The sequence below is a fragment of the Sturnira hondurensis genome, unplaced genomic scaffold (assembly GCF_014824575.4).
Source record: "Sturnira hondurensis isolate 20B ecotype Veracruz unplaced genomic scaffold, ASM1482457v3 Scaffold0022179, whole genome shotgun sequence".
Taxonomy (NCBI): Eukaryota; Metazoa; Chordata; class Mammalia; order Chiroptera; family Phyllostomidae; genus Sturnira; species Sturnira hondurensis.
This window is the reverse complement of record NW_028094810.1, coordinates 573,829-589,019: the sequence shown is the minus strand read 5'-3', so window position 1 is coordinate 589,019 and position 15,191 is coordinate 573,829. Positions and strand designations below refer to the sequence as shown.

The 15,191-nt window shown below is 62.0% G+C and overlaps 2 protein-coding genes across 7 annotated transcripts; both read right to left on the bottom strand.

Moving 5' to 3' along the window:
* Positions 1-376: 376 nt before the first annotated feature.
* On the bottom strand, positions 377-1,781 carry NHLRC4 (NHL repeat containing 4). Its single transcript, XM_037034641.1, is given in 3 exon segments — positions 377-1,272; positions 1,275-1,409; positions 1,412-1,781. Coding segments are annotated over 3 exon segments (339 nt in total). The 5' UTR covers positions 1,491-1,781; the 3' UTR covers positions 377-1,147.
* A 2,357-nt stretch (positions 1,782-4,138) lies between these two features.
* On the bottom strand, positions 4,139-10,151 carry PRR35 (proline rich 35). Of its 6 annotated transcripts, none has more exons than XM_037034541.1 (5): positions 9,443-10,151; positions 9,170-9,315; positions 8,573-8,762; positions 5,278-6,410; positions 4,139-5,009 (listed from the first exon to the last, which is right to left on the bottom strand). In XM_037034541.1, the coding sequence occupies exons 4-5, from the start codon at positions 6,369-6,371 to the stop codon at positions 4,376-4,378; spliced, it is 1,728 nt and encodes a 575-aa protein (XP_036890436.1). In that variant the 5' UTR covers positions 6,372-6,410; positions 8,573-8,762; positions 9,170-9,315; positions 9,443-10,151; the 3' UTR covers positions 4,139-4,375. The 6 variants fall into 6 exon arrangements, with proteins under 6 accessions (XP_036890436.1, XP_036890434.1, XP_036890440.1 ...); XM_037034539.1 differs by lacking the exon at positions 8,573-8,762 and adding an exon at positions 6,563-6,637; XM_037034545.1 differs by lacking the exon at positions 8,573-8,762 and adding an exon at positions 6,563-6,637 and having other exon boundaries at positions 4,139-4,841.
* Between the last annotated feature and the right edge of the window lie 5,040 nt (positions 10,152-15,191).

The window sequence follows — 15,191 nt, the reverse complement described above, 5'->3', positions numbered from 1 at the left end:
TGGGGGCAGTGAGTGCTGGGGCACGGTGAACTGGAGCATGGAGAGGACTCAACTTTGGAAGCCGGACGGCAACTGATTTGTGGCTTCTGACAAAGTCTGAATTCTTTCCAAGAGGAAGACAGGTGGCCAGCCCAGGGCCTGGCCCAGTAGGTGCTCAGCAAATGTACAGGGTCAGAAAGGCATGTCTGGCAGCCCTGAAGGACTTCACCACCCTGAATGCTTTTCTCATGGTGGTCTGGGAACCTGGGTGCTGAACCTATGCACAGTGAGGGGGCTGCTCCCATCTGAGCCTATCTGGCCAGGCCGGGTACAAGTGGTACTGGTGGTACTGGACAGGGGCCTGGCCCTGAGAAGGTCCTCCTAGAGCCATCTGCAGTGTGTGGGTTCTTGACTTCATGTAGGAAAGATTTCACAACACAAGTCCAGGGGACTATGAGGATCCATTTATTACAGCTGGGGATAGACCATAAACCAAAGAAGGGCTTCGCACAGAAGAAGCAACAGGAGAGCCTGGTCTGGCCTGCCTTAGCTCCCTGGGAAGTCAGAGAAAAGGAGCCTTAGGGACAGGTTCAGGGGGGACAAAACTAGGGACAAACTGCCGCTGCCCATTGCTTTAGCGTGCCTGTGAAGAAAGAAGTGGAAGAAGAAGGGAAAGGGAACGGTGTGGGCTGCTCCCCAGAGGGAGAGCGTTCTAGCTGGGTCCATCCTCTTGAGGCTTTTTTCTCTCTCTTACAGGCAGGAATCTTAGGGAAGGTCTCAGGGGGTTTCAGAAGAATAGTCATCAGTTCTCCAGGTGTGCCCTTGCAGGGTCATGGTCTCCACTGATTGGTCAGTGACAAGGCAGGGGGTCTTCAGTCATTGCAGTTGGTCCTGGCATCTCCCACCTGGTTCTGCTGCTTTTCTGGGCCTGGAGCTGAAACACAACTGAGGCCTGGATGTTATCTCCAGGGACGAAAGGCCAGGAGAGAAGAGGTTATTCTGAGGGCAAGGTCCTTGTTGTCCCAGTTTGCCCCCTGCCAGGCACTTGGGTTCCCCTCGTGACCATCTGCACCTGTCTGTGAGTTGCTCGGTCGTTGTGTTCAGCTGTCTGTCTCGGTTTCCCTATTCCTCTTGCCAAGGAATTTTCCTAGCTTCTTACTATCCTGCCTCACTGGAACATCTTGATGTAGCTGTCTCTTGCATCCACCACCATGAGCTGGCCCTGGGGCACCCAGGCCATGCCCAAGGGTCACCCCAGCCCCTGGAACACCAAGCAGATGGGTGCTGCAGCCCAGGGAAACGGTCAGCTTGGCACTGCTGCTTGTCTGTCACAATAACACTACCCTCTGAATCAGTGCACACACAGGCTGGGCTACCGATGGCAAGCTGTGTCAGGCCCCTCGGAAAGCCCAGGGTGGCAGGCACTGCTGAACAGCCCCAAACTCCTCACTCACAGCAAAGCCCCCATTGGGTCCCAGGCCCATCCCACAGGGGTCCTCTAGACCCGGCATGGAGGCTGGGGCCAGCAGCTCCAAGGTGGGGACCAATGTGGGGCTTTGTCCCACAAAGACTACATACCTGTGTGCAGCCCTGGGTATGTAGTCTGTTACCAGGAAGAAGCCAGGGGCATCCACAGCCAGCCCCTAAGGGGCCAGGAGGGTGTCCACTGTCACCCAGTGGCCTTGGGGGTTTGGGAAGTATGCTGGAGCACGTGGACAGCCCTGTGGACAAGGTCACTGACCACCATGAGCCCAGCAGCTGTCACAGCCAAATCCCCTGGCAGGAAGTCCCCAACCCCTGGAACTTGGCAGGGCAACTGGCAGTCTTGCAAGTCCAGCACACAGATGCAAGGGGCAGACCCAGCTGTCAGGAAGGGCAGGCCCTTTGGAGAGTGGTGCAGAACCCAAGGCCCCTGTCCAGGTTCGGAAGGCACCGGGACCTCCCTGAGCAGCCAGGAGTGAGTGGAGCCTCTGGGTCGGTCCAGAGTGAGGTGAAAGGCCCTGGGGGCAGCTGATCTGCTAGCGGGGAAGGTCAGGGAGGTCAGAGTAGGAGGCCAGAGGGTGGGTATGCCAGCTCAGCCTCTCTGAGGTAAGTTACTGTGGTTGAGTCAAGTTTGGGGCAGCTAGGGAAAGAATGCCCCACTGTGCGCCATCCAGCAGCTGCCACGGTCCCCTGTGCTCACCCAGGCAGGTGTTCTTCTGTTTTACAGATGAGGCAAGTGAGGCACAGGTGTGGGGGATGGAGAGCTAGATTCAAACTCAGTTCCACCAGGCCCTGAGTCCCACTCAGCCCCAAAACACAGCAGGCAGCTGTGTCTCTAAGTCCTGTCTCCCAGGTGTGATACCTGGGAGACGTGGACCCATGAAGGTCGCCGTGGGTTTTTCTCTGATGCCCGAATGAGCTCAAAGGCATTGAGATGTTCCAAAGTGGAGGTTGAGGTGACAGATGAACAATTGCTCAAATTCACTGGCCCACAAAACCTTCCTCCCTTTAGGCAGGGAAAATGACCCTTCTTGGGGGCCAGCCCAAGCCCCTGCCCATTGTGCTCACAAAGTCCCCAGGGACTTTCCACCCCCAAGGGAGGGGTCGGGGGTCCTGTCCTAGGCCTCTCCACCTGCCCTTACCCAGGGAGGCCAGCGGGAACGGTCTCCTCCTACCTGGTGCCAGGGCCTGGCCCGCTCCGCCAGCAGCTACTGAGCCTGAGGAAGTGGGAGGGGCCACCTTGATACGGAAAAAGGAGGAGCTGCGGGGGGGCCCCTGTGGAGTCCTGACACTCCAACCCCAGGGACTCCCCAGGGCTGCTACATGCCTGCCTTGGGGACTTTGCACTGGCCTCTGGGACATTCCTTCTGCTGCCCCTGCTTGGTTGGATGCCACTCATGGTCAGCCCAACAAACCCCTCCCCAGGGAGGCCCCCAGAGCCACCCACACCCCACATTCCTCTGCAATGTCAGTCATGGGCAGCCCCACCCACCACCACATGCCCCTCCTGCAGGGCCACAGTCCAGGCTGGAGGACCACCAGGGGTCCCTGTTTGTCCCCCTACCCCCAGACTAGGCAGGTTGGATCCCATCTTCCAGATCCCTTTTCTGCACCTGTGAGGCTGGGGCGATCTTCCCCCCAGGCCGGCTCCCATCTGCCCTGTGGTGATGAGAAAGCAAGGAGCAGCAGATACCACACTGGCAGGTGCTGAAGGGAGGCTGAGGGCTCAGGACCTGGGGGTTCTCTGGACACTTCCTAACTCAGCCCACAGTCCTCCGCAGCTCCTCCAGGAAGCCCGGGGCAGGTGGAGGGGCAGCCTCCATCTGCGATTCACAGCCTTCCCACCTGGCTGGTCTGCACTCGCTTCGTGGACACTGGCTCTTAACGCCCTTGGTGGGGAGGGCAGCTGATGCTATCTGTTGCCTGGTGCAGTTAATGGGGCAGCCACAGGTCCTGCTCCGACTGGCCCCAGCCCGGCTGGCCCAGCTTGGGGAGCCAGGCACAGGCAGGAACTGCCTTCCCTAGGGCCATTCCTGACTGGGCACAAAGGTGTGGCCACCTCACAGGGAGAGAAGTGATTACCTGGATCCAAGGGTCCCCTGGGAACCCCTTCTACCTGCCCCCCCACCCCTGCCTGTGGGAAAGGCCAAGTCAGGCCCAGCTCTGCTGAAAGGGAGGCAGCGAGCTGTGAAGGCCACCCGATGCCTATCATGGCTGCAGGGCTTGGCGGGGGCCCAGTGGAGGCCACGCCTGGCGAGCAGCCCTGGGCCACAGAATGTGGGGGGCACCTTTGAACCACAGTGGGACCAGCTTCCAGCACAAACCTGACATGAGGGCTGTCTTGCCAGACTCAGGGCTGGAGGCACGCCTGGAGGACCCTGCCTACCACTGATGTGCCGAACCCGTCCCACCGGCCCCCAGGCCACAGGCACCTACCTTTCCTTGCTCTGCCCCCTCTGATGGAAAGCCCCCCCCAACTCTCTCCCCAGATTCTGCCCCCTCCCAGGGAGGGCCCAGTCTGCAGGAGGCAGGTCAGGACCTAAAGGGAGACACCTGGTGGGGAGGCCCAGGACACTGCCCACCCGGACGCCCAGGCTGGGTACATTCCGGCAGGGAGGAGGTGTTCTGCTGGTGACAGTGGAGCAGCAAAGGAAAGAGGAGGACCAAACACGGTGTGTGAAGGTGGTTTCTATTTTAATGTCCGTAACTGTGATCAATAAAAAGCCATGGTTCTCTGCTGTCCCCATGTGGCCCCAGAGACAGGCCACGGCCATGGTGGGAGGGGTCTGTCCGCGGGCATGCTGGGCAGGCTCCAGGCCTCACCCTGGGGGCTGAGGCAGGTAGAGGGCCAGGTGGTGGGCATGGGGTTGGGAGAGGACCTCTGTCACGACAGAATTGGCAGCACAAGCTGCAGTCAGACCTCCGCGCCTGGGGAGCTCTGCAGGCCGGAGACAGCCTCCGAGGGCCAGGAGCCCCCCGCCCTGCCACGGGGGCCCCAGCTACCACCAGGAATGACAGGGTCATCTGGGGCTTGGAGGGGGAGTCCCGGGGGTGGGACACTGGAATCAGCCTCACACTTGGTGGTGTGGCCAGAGAAAGGCTCAGCTGCTGTGGGGCCCAGCACTCTGGGGGGCTTGGGGGTCCCCTGGACCAGTATGGAACCCAGCTCTGATTGCCCCCAGCCTCCCGAGGTCACCTCGGGTAACTTGGAGGACGTCCGTTTCACAGAGAGGTCAAGGGGCACGTCCGGGGGCCGCACGGCCTGCTCTAGCACCTGGTGGATGGTGAGCAGCTCCCGGCGGATCTTGCCCAGCTGTTCCCGGAGAGGCCGTGGAGCCAGGCCCCTGGCAGGTGCCAACTGCCCCAGGCGCTGCTCCACCCTAGCATAGTCACCGAGGGCGCGTGTCAGGTCCTCGCACACGTGCCCAGGGACCACCAGCATTGGGCCCGATGGCTGCTGGGGCATGGGGGAGGCAGGGTCCAGGGTCTCAGGGTCGCCTGGCTCCTTGTCCTCAGGCCAGAGAATCACGGAACGGCCAGTCCGCAGGCTAGGGAGTAGGAGCCAGTCAGAGGCTGTGCTGTGTCCCCAGCACCCCCAGCCTCTGCCCCTCTCCCCCGTGCACCCCCTGTGCAGCCTGTCTCCCTGGCCTAGAGACTCAGAACCCCAGAAGGACACACCTGCTGGCTGTGTGGTCTCAGTAACCTGTCTGTGGCCTGAAGCCTATAATCCTGGGCACTGAGCTCAGGACAGGAGCCTCGCCCTTCACCCCCAACCTCAGCCTCCCCCCCCCAAGACTGGGGGGCCCCGACACCTACCTGCTCTGGGACCCAAAGTTGGCCATGCTGGAGGGGGCCTTCGTGGGCTGCAGCCTGCTTCCCAGGGGCAGCTTCCTCCTGGGGTCACTCTGGGCAGCCAGCTCCAGCCCACCCTCCTGCCCTGGGTCCCTGGGGGCACCACAGAGCCAGGGCCCAACAAGCCCAGGTACTGGCACTTTCAGCAGCCCAGGGGCCAGAGTCCCAGGGGGTCCCTTGGGAGGGGCAGGGGGCTTGGCAGGGGCAGCCTTTCCTGACTGCAGCCCCAGGCCGTGCTCCAGGAGCAGAGGGTAGTAAAGGTGGGGGGTAGGAGTAGGGTGCTCGGGGGGCTGCAGGGCAGGGAACGCAGAGGCTGGGGGAAGCAGGGGGCTGGCTGAGCCCAGGAAGGGCATATGGGCTGCAGCGGCCAGGGAGGAACCCAGGCAGGAGAAGAAGCTGGGGCCAAGAGGGTAGTTGACTCCCAGCAGGGACAGCTGGAGGCTCTGGGCCTCGGGGAACTCACTGGAAGTGGGTGGAGGGTAGCAGGGCACCCCACTCTCAGGGCCCACTGCAGCCGAGTCCACCATTACCGCACTCCTGGGGCCCCTGCCTGGCCTCGGCTTCCATGATTCAGCCAGGAGCCCACCAAGGCCTACACCCTTCTGGGCATCTTTGGCCACAGTGGGTGGCATCCCTGGGGACCCCTCAGCCTCTGGCTTGAGACCTCCAACACGGCAGTGCTGGGAGAGAGTGTCAGTGACAATGAGGCTGGGCGAGGCAGGATTATCTGGGAGCTCAGCTCCTTGGGGATGCCCACCAGAGTCTGCGGGGTCAGAGGGGAAGTCTGGGGGGGGCCCAGGGGGCCCTGTTGTGGTCGGGGCCCTGCGGCATGCCCAGTCTGGAGAGTCCAGCAGCAGCGAGAGGGAGTCCTTGCAGAGGCTGTACTTCATGTGGTTGTACAAGTGCGACTTCTCCAGGCAGGTAAATGGGCACTGGAAGCACTTGTAATTGTAGGGCTTGCCCCAGGGCCGAGGGATGTAGTGTGGCTTCTTGGGCTTCCGGGCCCTGACCCGGGCCCCAGAGCCCAGGCGGCATGAGCCTCCCACCTCTCGAGACATGACAGCCTGCTAGCGGACAGACCACGGCACCATGACCACCTGCAGACAAGGGGACCTCGATCAGTGCCTCTGTCTGCTCTCAGAGTTCCGGGAGCAGAAGCCTGGCATGGCACCGCCTCCACTCTGCAGCCTGAGCCTTCCTGGACTTTGCACACGCAGCCCCCTGACCTGGAATGCCCTCCCCACCTTACCCTTTAGTTCCTCTCCTTGTGCACGTCTAAGGTCACCAGGTGTAGCTCATAAAAATGTAGGCTGCCCAGTTACATCTGATTCAAACAAACCACAAATGCTTTTTTAGTGTAAGTACAATCTCTAGCGAAAATTTGCAGTGTACTAAAAAGTATTTGTTGTTTACCTGAAATTTACGTTGAACTAGGCACTCTGCATTTTATCTCTGCCCCGCCCCAGCAGGCCCTGCTGCTCGGTGATCCCACCCAGGCCTGTTTCTGTCCACACTGCAGGCATTTGGTGAGTGACTGGAAGGAGTCAAGTATGACCAGGCACATTTCTGGGGGACATGAGCTCTTCCTTGTCTTACTCCCCTCCAGAGACCCCTGCCTGTGCCAGGAAGCCAAGATAAAAAGTCACTCGGGTGAGAAAGCGGCAGAAGGCTCCAGGCCTCGGTGCGCACACCAGTGCGAGCTCCAGCTGGATACTAGAGGTCTCTGGGGGGGTCAGCCTCACGTGGGGCTAGGCCAGGCTGGGGGGCGTGGACGTCACAGCACGGCCCCACAGCACGGCCACCTGCTCAGCCTGGCTCCATCTGGGTGGCTTCGGGCAGGTCAGCAGCCCAGCCTGCAGTGGCTAAGCTCGGCCAAGACCTTCCTCTCCCCATGCCCTGCATGTTCACTCAGAAGCCGCTCTGCACTCCATCTGGGACGCCACCTGGGCTGGCCGCCACCCTGGCGCATGCCTGCGTGGGGCGCAAGGAGAGTGTGTGCATACACGCCTGCGAGCCCCTAGATGACCCTCACTCAGTGCCTTGAGGGACACCTCTGCATGGCTGGGCCGACTTGGAACAGAGTGGACCACCAAAATGATGGGGCCTGGGCACATGCCCACATGAAACTCACACCACACTCAGAGTAGACATGGTAGCTGCATGTGAACGCAATCACAGCACAGGTGGGGTGTAAGCAGGCACTCACACACATTCAGACCACATACACACACTGCACACCCACAGGCACACACAGTTATGGACACCCCCACGGGTATAGACGGGCACGCTCCTCCTACTCTCCGGGGCTCAGGGCCGGCCAGTGGGTTAAGCCGGGGGTGGGGGCTGGGGCAGCTGGGCAGCCACAAGAGCAGTTGTCCTCCCTGCTGGCCTTCAGGCTCTGCACATGGCAGGCAGTCATGTCTGCTCCCCTCAGACACTGAGTGGGCCCCCCCATTATGAGAACAGTCAGAGGGATGGAGAGGGCTGTTCATCCGAAGAGGCCCCTGAGAGGGGGGTCAGCATAGTTAAGGCCAGGACATGGAAGGTAGGGCAAGCAGAGACTTTGTGACTGGATGTCCACCTCTGGGAGGGGATGGGGCTCCAAGAGGGGTACAGGGGTTGGGAGCAGGGGGCTGGGCCCAGGCAAGGGCTTGGGGCTTCCTGAGAGGCTGCAGAACCCCCTGGACTCGGTGGTGGGTACAGAGGCAGGCCTTATCCTATCCCCCAGCTCCCCTAAGACACGATGACAAATGGGCATGTGTGCTGGGGAGATAGAGACGGCTGTGCTGGGGCCATCGATCACCCAGCCCTGGGAGCCACACAGCTGTGCCGCCTGGTGCCACCACCCACCTCACCTCCCAGCCCAGCTCCTGGACTGGGGGGGCGGGGGTCTCCTTTCAGGCCTGATAGCTTAGGAGGCGGGGGTGGGGCAGCTTGTTCAGGAACCACCTCAGCAGCTGCTGACCCCACGGGGACCTAGAGGGTACCTGTCGCCCACCTCATGTGCTTGTGCACAAGCAGAACACAGCCCCGACACCAGCACACACCCATATACACCCAAAGGCACATTCATTTGCACACGTGTCCCTACCCGTGACTGCGTACATGCTTCCGGAGGGGCCTGCACCCACATTCTGCCAACCTGAAATCCAAACCCCACTAATTCCTTGTCTGGGGAGAACAGGTGGGAGGCCAGGAACAGGAGTCCCCACGCCCAGCGTCTGAAGCCACCACTGATCACCAGAAGATTACAGCTCACCCATGCCATTGGGTCCTTTGGGACTTGGGGAGCACCCCACAAGGTGTGGTGCAGACGGGATGACCAGGCTTCTCGCGTAGGCTGAGGACAAGACCCCCAACTCCCGTCTGCCTAGCCCTCCCCGGCCGCGTCCTACAGGGACAGGGCTGCTGCGTTCAGAAGATCTGAGTGTAAGGAAGGAGCCTGGACTCTGGGAAGTGGGGGTCGTAGGGGCTGGGGTTGCCTGGAACGCGCCAGATACTCCCGGCGTCCCACCGCTTCCCACCCAGCCCTCGCGCCCAGCCCCACCCCACGCGCCCCCCGAACTTCGAAAGATGCGCTAATGCCTGCGCCCGCCCTGCCTGCGCCCTGGCCAGAACAGAGCCTGGATCGCCCCAGGGCTAAGGCAGAAACTTCTCACCCCTGCCCCACCCCGAAATCTTCCCCACCCACCATCCCCTGCTCCCCGATCTCCCCCTCCCCCTGCCGGCGCCGGCCGCCACTCCAGACCACACGAAACCTGCTCAGGTTCTTCGGGGCAGCGTCGCGGGATCCCGCAGGGGAAACTGAGGCCCGGTGCTGGGATCGGCACCCCCCGCGCGGTCTGTAGTCACTCACTTGACAGGGAGTCCCCGATTCCTCCGCCGCCGACCGCGTCCCCCCGACGCCGACTCGCACCCACCGAAGTTGGCGGCTGGAGCGGCCGCGCGTGCGCCGCTGCGCCGGGCTCCGGCTCTGGGGGGCGCTGCGACCTCCGACACCCGCTGCGGGGGTGGGGGAAAGCAACCGTAGGTTGCGGTCTCGCTTTGGCCACCTGGTGACCCGCTTCCTCCCCGGCCCCAGTCTCTCCTCCTCCCACTTGCCCATAGTCACCCCTTCGCGTGCACTCACCAGCCTGGCGCGCCCAAGACCCGCTCAGCTCTCTCCGCAGCGCCGTTAACTCCTGGATAGAGCGGTGGCCGGTGACACCAGTGGCACCACCAGGGAAAGCAGCGTCGCGGAGGAGTCAGGAGTGGAGGCGCAGGTGTGCAGACGAATGCGGGGCGCCTGGCACCGTCCCCGCCCCCCGTCGCCTGCAGGCTGCCGCTGGGGTGCGCAGAAGCGGCCAGGTCTCCCGGGGTCCCCGCAGCGGTGTGATGGGGTGTCAGAGGAAGAGGGCACATGGAGAGCGGCCGTCAGCACTCATCCGTCAGGGCAGGGCTCTGGCCCCTGACAGCTGCCCGCCTGAGCCAGGGCCTGGGGGCCAAGCCCCAGGACAGGAGGTGTTACGGGGAACAGAGCCAGCCTGGGGAGGGCTGCAGCCCAGCCCAGGAGGGGACAGAGCCTAGCTCTGGAAGGGTGGGAGCCCACAGCTGAGTGGCACAGCTCAGTGCATAAACAGTGGGGGCAAGAATGGTTTTCTGGCCAGCTCCACCTGGCCAAGCCTTGCCTCCAGTGTTGTTTCCGCTTCTCCAAACAGGAGGCTGAGGGCATCTGCACCCCACAATCCTTTCCCTGCCTGCTGACCCACTCACTCACTGCCCCCTTCCTGGAAGCCTTAGTACCTCTCCTGTTCCCAGGGTGGACTCCTTGCTCCACTGGCCGGTGTCCTAGGAAGACTGAATAGCTAGGGCTCCTCCCCACTTCCGGAGGGCCTGGAGTGTGTAAGAGGCGAGACCAGGGAAAGGCTTGGACATTGAGGACCCGCCATGACACCACCTCCCTCTAACACCCTCACAGCCACAGCCGCTCCCAACCCTACCCAGGGCATACCAGGTTTCACCTTCTTCCCTGAGCTACCAAATCTTAACAGTCTGGGGTCCCACTGCTTCCCAGCTGGGTCCTCGTGAAAATTCCTCTGGCCAGCCAGTCCCATGCTGGACGCAGACACAGACACAGACATGCCAGGATAGGGCCAGGCTGTGTTTCTCCCAGTGAATCTGCCTGGTTCAGAGGCATCCCAGAGAGGCGTGATGGTGCTGTCCCAGGCAGGGTGTGGCCCTCGCAGCCGGAGACGTGGTTGCTGCTCCAGGCCGGCTTTGTGGAGGCACAGAGGGCCCCAGGACAGTTCACTTGGCTCTCCCTGCAGGCTCGCTGGGGTATCCCCAGCTCAGTTCGGAGAGGCAGGAGCACACTGGGGAAGGAAGGGGTCCCCACTAGGGGCTTCTGGGTGTTGCATCTTCCATGGGGAAAGGAAACTGGAGAGAACTGGATCCAGAGTCTAGTAAGTCCTGGGCCCTGTAAGCCAGGCCTGTTTCCCAAGGAGGGTGACAAGCCGTGGCCCAGTTATTGGCACAGGTCTCCCCCTCCGACTACAATAGGCATTCATAAGGAACAGGGCTCTGTGGCTCTGGGGGCACCCAGCGTGAAGAGACTGACGTGAGGGTCAATGCCTGGTTCTGTCTCCCTCCTTGCCCACTGCCACCTTCCCTGATGCAACTTGGGGTGGCTCACTTTGTCCCTTCAAGTCCACAGGGCAGGAAGGGCCACCGTGGGTGGCACAGCCTGCCAGTCTTCTCCTCTCTGCCCGACTGGCCTGGCCCCTGGCTGACTAGCGGACCGTGCAGGCGGCCCCAGGCCGAGAGACAGCTTGAGCAGCCATCATGCCAGCAACCCTGTGGAGAGTGGGGGCCAGGAGGCCTGCTCCTCCTGCACACGAACCAACCCTGGGCATGCTCAGCCGGGCCTAGGCCCTGCACCACAGGCACTGCGCAGAACGGGCAGGGGGCACCTTGAAACAGTGTGTGTGAGGGGGGGTCCCAGGCCTTGGCCACTTGGTCCCAGGAACAGCTTTCCCCACCACTCACTGGCTAACCCCTCTGACAAGGGACAAAGGCCACTGCCACCGGATGGACTGGTTGGAAGCTCTTGCCATCACTCAGGAAAAGGAAGGTCATGGATCAGGAAGTTTGCTTGAAGCATGCAGAGCGAACAGATCAGTGAAGTCTAGGTGATCAAGGAGCCCTTGGGAGGAGGGAGGAGGCAAGAACTCTGGGTTCTGGAAAAAGGAGGAGGCCAGGGAGGGCGAGCTCAGCACCAGGCATGGTGGCCGCCACTGTTGCTGGTTTTCTTCCCTGGAAATTTGGGTGAGAGGAGAGGTGGCAGCACCTCCAGAGGAACTCAGCACCCAAGGTGCATGACCTGGGTACGTTTCTAGGCTTCCAGGAGGCATCTGTCTGTGTAGGGGGCACAGATGGGCCATGAACTTGTTGCCTGGGGTCGGGCGTTCCTAAGAGCTCAGTTTCAGCTGCAGCAGGGTGGCCCGTGAATGGGGGTGCAAGTCGGGGTGCACAGATGACCACTCCCATCACACAGGAGTGGGCGTGGCCAGGACGTCAGTGCCAGCCCCCCTGTGCCCCTGAGCTTTCTGCTCGAGGCTCTCCAGGCACATCTGCTCCTTCGCAGCTGGCACACATTGTGCCTGGGGCCTGTCCCACTTTCACCCAAGTGGGGTGTTGTCTTGAGTTCAGACCCTTGCCTTGGCACCCTCAACCTGCAGAACGGGTGGTGGAGGCTTAGTCTCTGGGTGCTTCTGGCAACAGTAAGGTCCCGGAGAACGGCCTTCTCTCTGCTCGGCTGGTTCTAGTGCAGGGTGATGTGGCGACACCCTGCTCCTCCTCCTGCCTCCAGTCAGAGCTCATCTTGGCCATTAACCTCTGCCCAGCTTGCTCACAGCCCCCCACCTGTCCCCTCTATTAATGCTGGTACGTGTGTCCTGGGGGTTGCAGGGGCAGAATGGACGACAGGCCTAGAGGAGGCAGGGGACGGTGGCACAGCGCACCACAGGCCTGTCTCATCCTGTCAGTGTATACACACTGCTCTCGTCAGGATGGGGGCAGGAGCTGGGCCAGCCTGCACCTGACCGGTGGGTGGGAAGAATGAGGGGCAGGAGCACCCAGGTGATGTCTGTCAGCCCCTGGGAGAGCCGGCACCACGCAGGCTGATGGCCACGGCTCATGTTCACCCACTCACTGATGAGCCCTGGGACTCACAACAGCCTCAGTGTTGTGAGCCTCTGGGTCCAGAGCATGGGTCACCTTGGGCATTTCTTCCGCTTTGCCCATCTGAGGTGGCCTCAGGGACCCAAGGCTGAGAGGGATGGGCCCAGGGCTTGGCTGTAAGTGGGGGCACACCTGAGGCCACTGACCCTAAGAGCATGGGGGACCCACAGTAGGGCTGTGAGGGGAGAGCTGGAGCCAGAGTGATGGGTTGGGGTGACTGCGTGGATGGAAATTCAAGTAGGTTTTCGGGCCCCCAGCGCAAGCACTGGAGGGCTGGGCGTTCCCCAGGGGGTCTGCCCAAGCTGACCCACCCTGGAGGAGAGGGGCCCAGTGGGGAGAATTTTGATACCAGGGGCCCTAGAAGGCCTGTCACCTGCTCTCCTGGATCAGCAGACTCTGCAGGGTAGCTGGCCCATGCCTGCTTTGCTGTACCTCAATTTCTAAAGCTCCAGAGTTGCCCCCTTTGGAAGCCCTGCTGGCCCTTGCGTACTCTACCCCTGCACCCACTAGGTCATCAGCCACCCTGGTATGGGGACCCTCTGTATGCCTCAGGCTGCTGTGATAGAGGAGAGGGACTGTGCTGGGAGTGAGTTCCCCATCATAGAAGGCATGCAAACTGGGGCAAGAGCTTTTGGATCACTGAGGGAGCAACCTGGCTAGGCAGGTGGGATGAGAGGCCTGGGCTGCCTGAGCCCCCACCCGGTTTTGGAGGCAGCACTGGCCAAGCAGCGCCCTGGGCCGACAGCAACCATATGTTGGAAGAAGAGCTATGTGCGTTGCTCCTCAGGCCCCCGGGGCCTGGCCTTCCTGGGCCTGTCACAGCTGATTTTCCCTGCCTGAGTGGCAGCCTGGCCAGTGGGTGGGGGCTGCAGAGCCTCTGCAGGGCTCGTTTGTCCCCCATTGCTCTTAACACTGGACCTGACACTGGGAGTGGGTCCAGGTGCTGTTCCCCAGTATACCCCTGCACATCCCTCCCTCTGTGGTCCCATCCAGGTAAAGCCGGGCCCCTGAGAAGAACCCTGGTGGCGGGGGGCCACCCTCCTGTTCGGTTGTGGGCAGGTGGCCAGAGGCGCACATGGGCTGCGCGGCCCTGGGGCAGGCGGCAGAGGGCCCGGAGCCTCGGCCCTGTCAGTCCAGTGCCCAGAGCTGTGCAGAGGGAGGCGGGAAGCAGAGGCTAATTTGTACACTAAGTGCTTTTGACAGGGATGCTTCACAAGTGAGAACACATCACCACCCGCCCTGGGAAGGCCGCCATAGCCAATGGGTGGGCAGAGGAAGCCTGGGTAAGGGTCCGGGAGAGACGGCCATGGGGATGCAGTGTCTGAGGAGTTAGAGGGCCCCAACCAGAGACAGGGAGGGGGCCAGGGACGTTGGGAAGTGGGGGATGAGAAAGAGAAGGGCAGAAGGGTTTGGGAGAGGGAGATGTGAGCAGAACCAGAAACCCCCACCACCAGAGCTGGGGAACCAAACCCAACGGTGAGGAGGGGACAGCCCTCCCACCTTGTGTCCTCTCCCTGCTGTGGTCATTTGCCCTGTCCACACCTCACACCTGGCCTGGGGCCCAAGCGCCACCCTGAGAGGGCTGAGGGCACGACTGAAGTCCATCTCTCAGGCAGACCTGGCTGGCGCTTGCATCTTCTCTCACCACCAGCCCCCTCTCCCTGAACCTGACCCTGGCCAAGCCACCACCTGAGCCTACTAGTGTTCTCCCCCTGCCTGCACCTCCCTCCGTCCTTAGTGTCATGGCTGAGGGTCTTCTCTGTGGGGCCCTCTAACTCCTCAGACACTGTGTCCTCTGGGGTTGAGGGCACCAGGCCCCCCCTTTCCCTTACCCCTCCCTGTTGGAACCTCCCCCCTGGCAGGCCAGGGCATCTTGTCTGGCCAAGGGGGTAGGCATGCAGCCCCCTGCCTCGCTGTGATGACCCCGACTGGCCTCACTGCAGGAGTGTTGGTCACCCACTGGGACACTAGTCTAGGCTTCCCAGAATGCCCCAGGGGGACTGCGAAGGCTCTCTGATGACTGGAGGGTGGACGCAGCCTGGCCCCTGCCCCACGGGAGAGGGTCTGGCGTGGCTAGCGCAGCCTCGGTGAATCCAGGCGGGCAGTCTTCGGGCGTAGATGCAAGATGTGTTGTGGCAGCTCCCCCGCCGCCTGAGGCCCGCCTGGAGCGAACACTGCTGGTGGCTTTAATTGCTTTCACATTCCATAGGCCAGCCTGTGACAGGCCTCTCACCCCATGGAGCGCCGCCCCCACCCCCGCCCATTCAAACCACAGACCAGACAGGGAACTGGTGGACATGCCCAGCCTCAGTGGCCACCTGTGAAATGGGGACGGTGCCTCCCAGAACCAACAGGAGACCCAGGGCCAAGCAGGAGCAGGTCGTACCCACCAGAGAGGGAAACTTTTCTCCGTCTGTGTCCCCCGACCCCCTGCCCGCCATGTTCCATTTGCTCCTGTGTGATGACTGATGGGTTCAGACAGGCACCCCCAGCCATGGACATCTCACTGGGAAAAGCCACAGACGTAGCCTTTCATCTGAGGTGGAGGCTGTGTGGGAACTGGCCTGCTCACCGCCACAGCCCTGCCTAGACACTTGGTCTTTTCTGGGGTGGAGGCTGCTGTTGAGCAGGGGGGCCCTGAAGGCTGACCTCGGGTACCA

What these genes read in the sequence shown, in the direction of transcription:
- PRR35 (XM_037034541.1), bottom strand. Translation starts at nt 6,371, where the DNA reads ATGTCTCGAGAGGTGGGAGGCTCATGCCGCCTGGGCTCTGGGGCCCGG. An exon ending in AACTTTGGGTCCCAGAGCAG is followed by an intron (nt 5,010 to 5,277) that starts GTAGGTGTCGGG and finishes CCTACTCCCTAG; the next exon opens with CCTGCGGACTGGCCGTTCCG.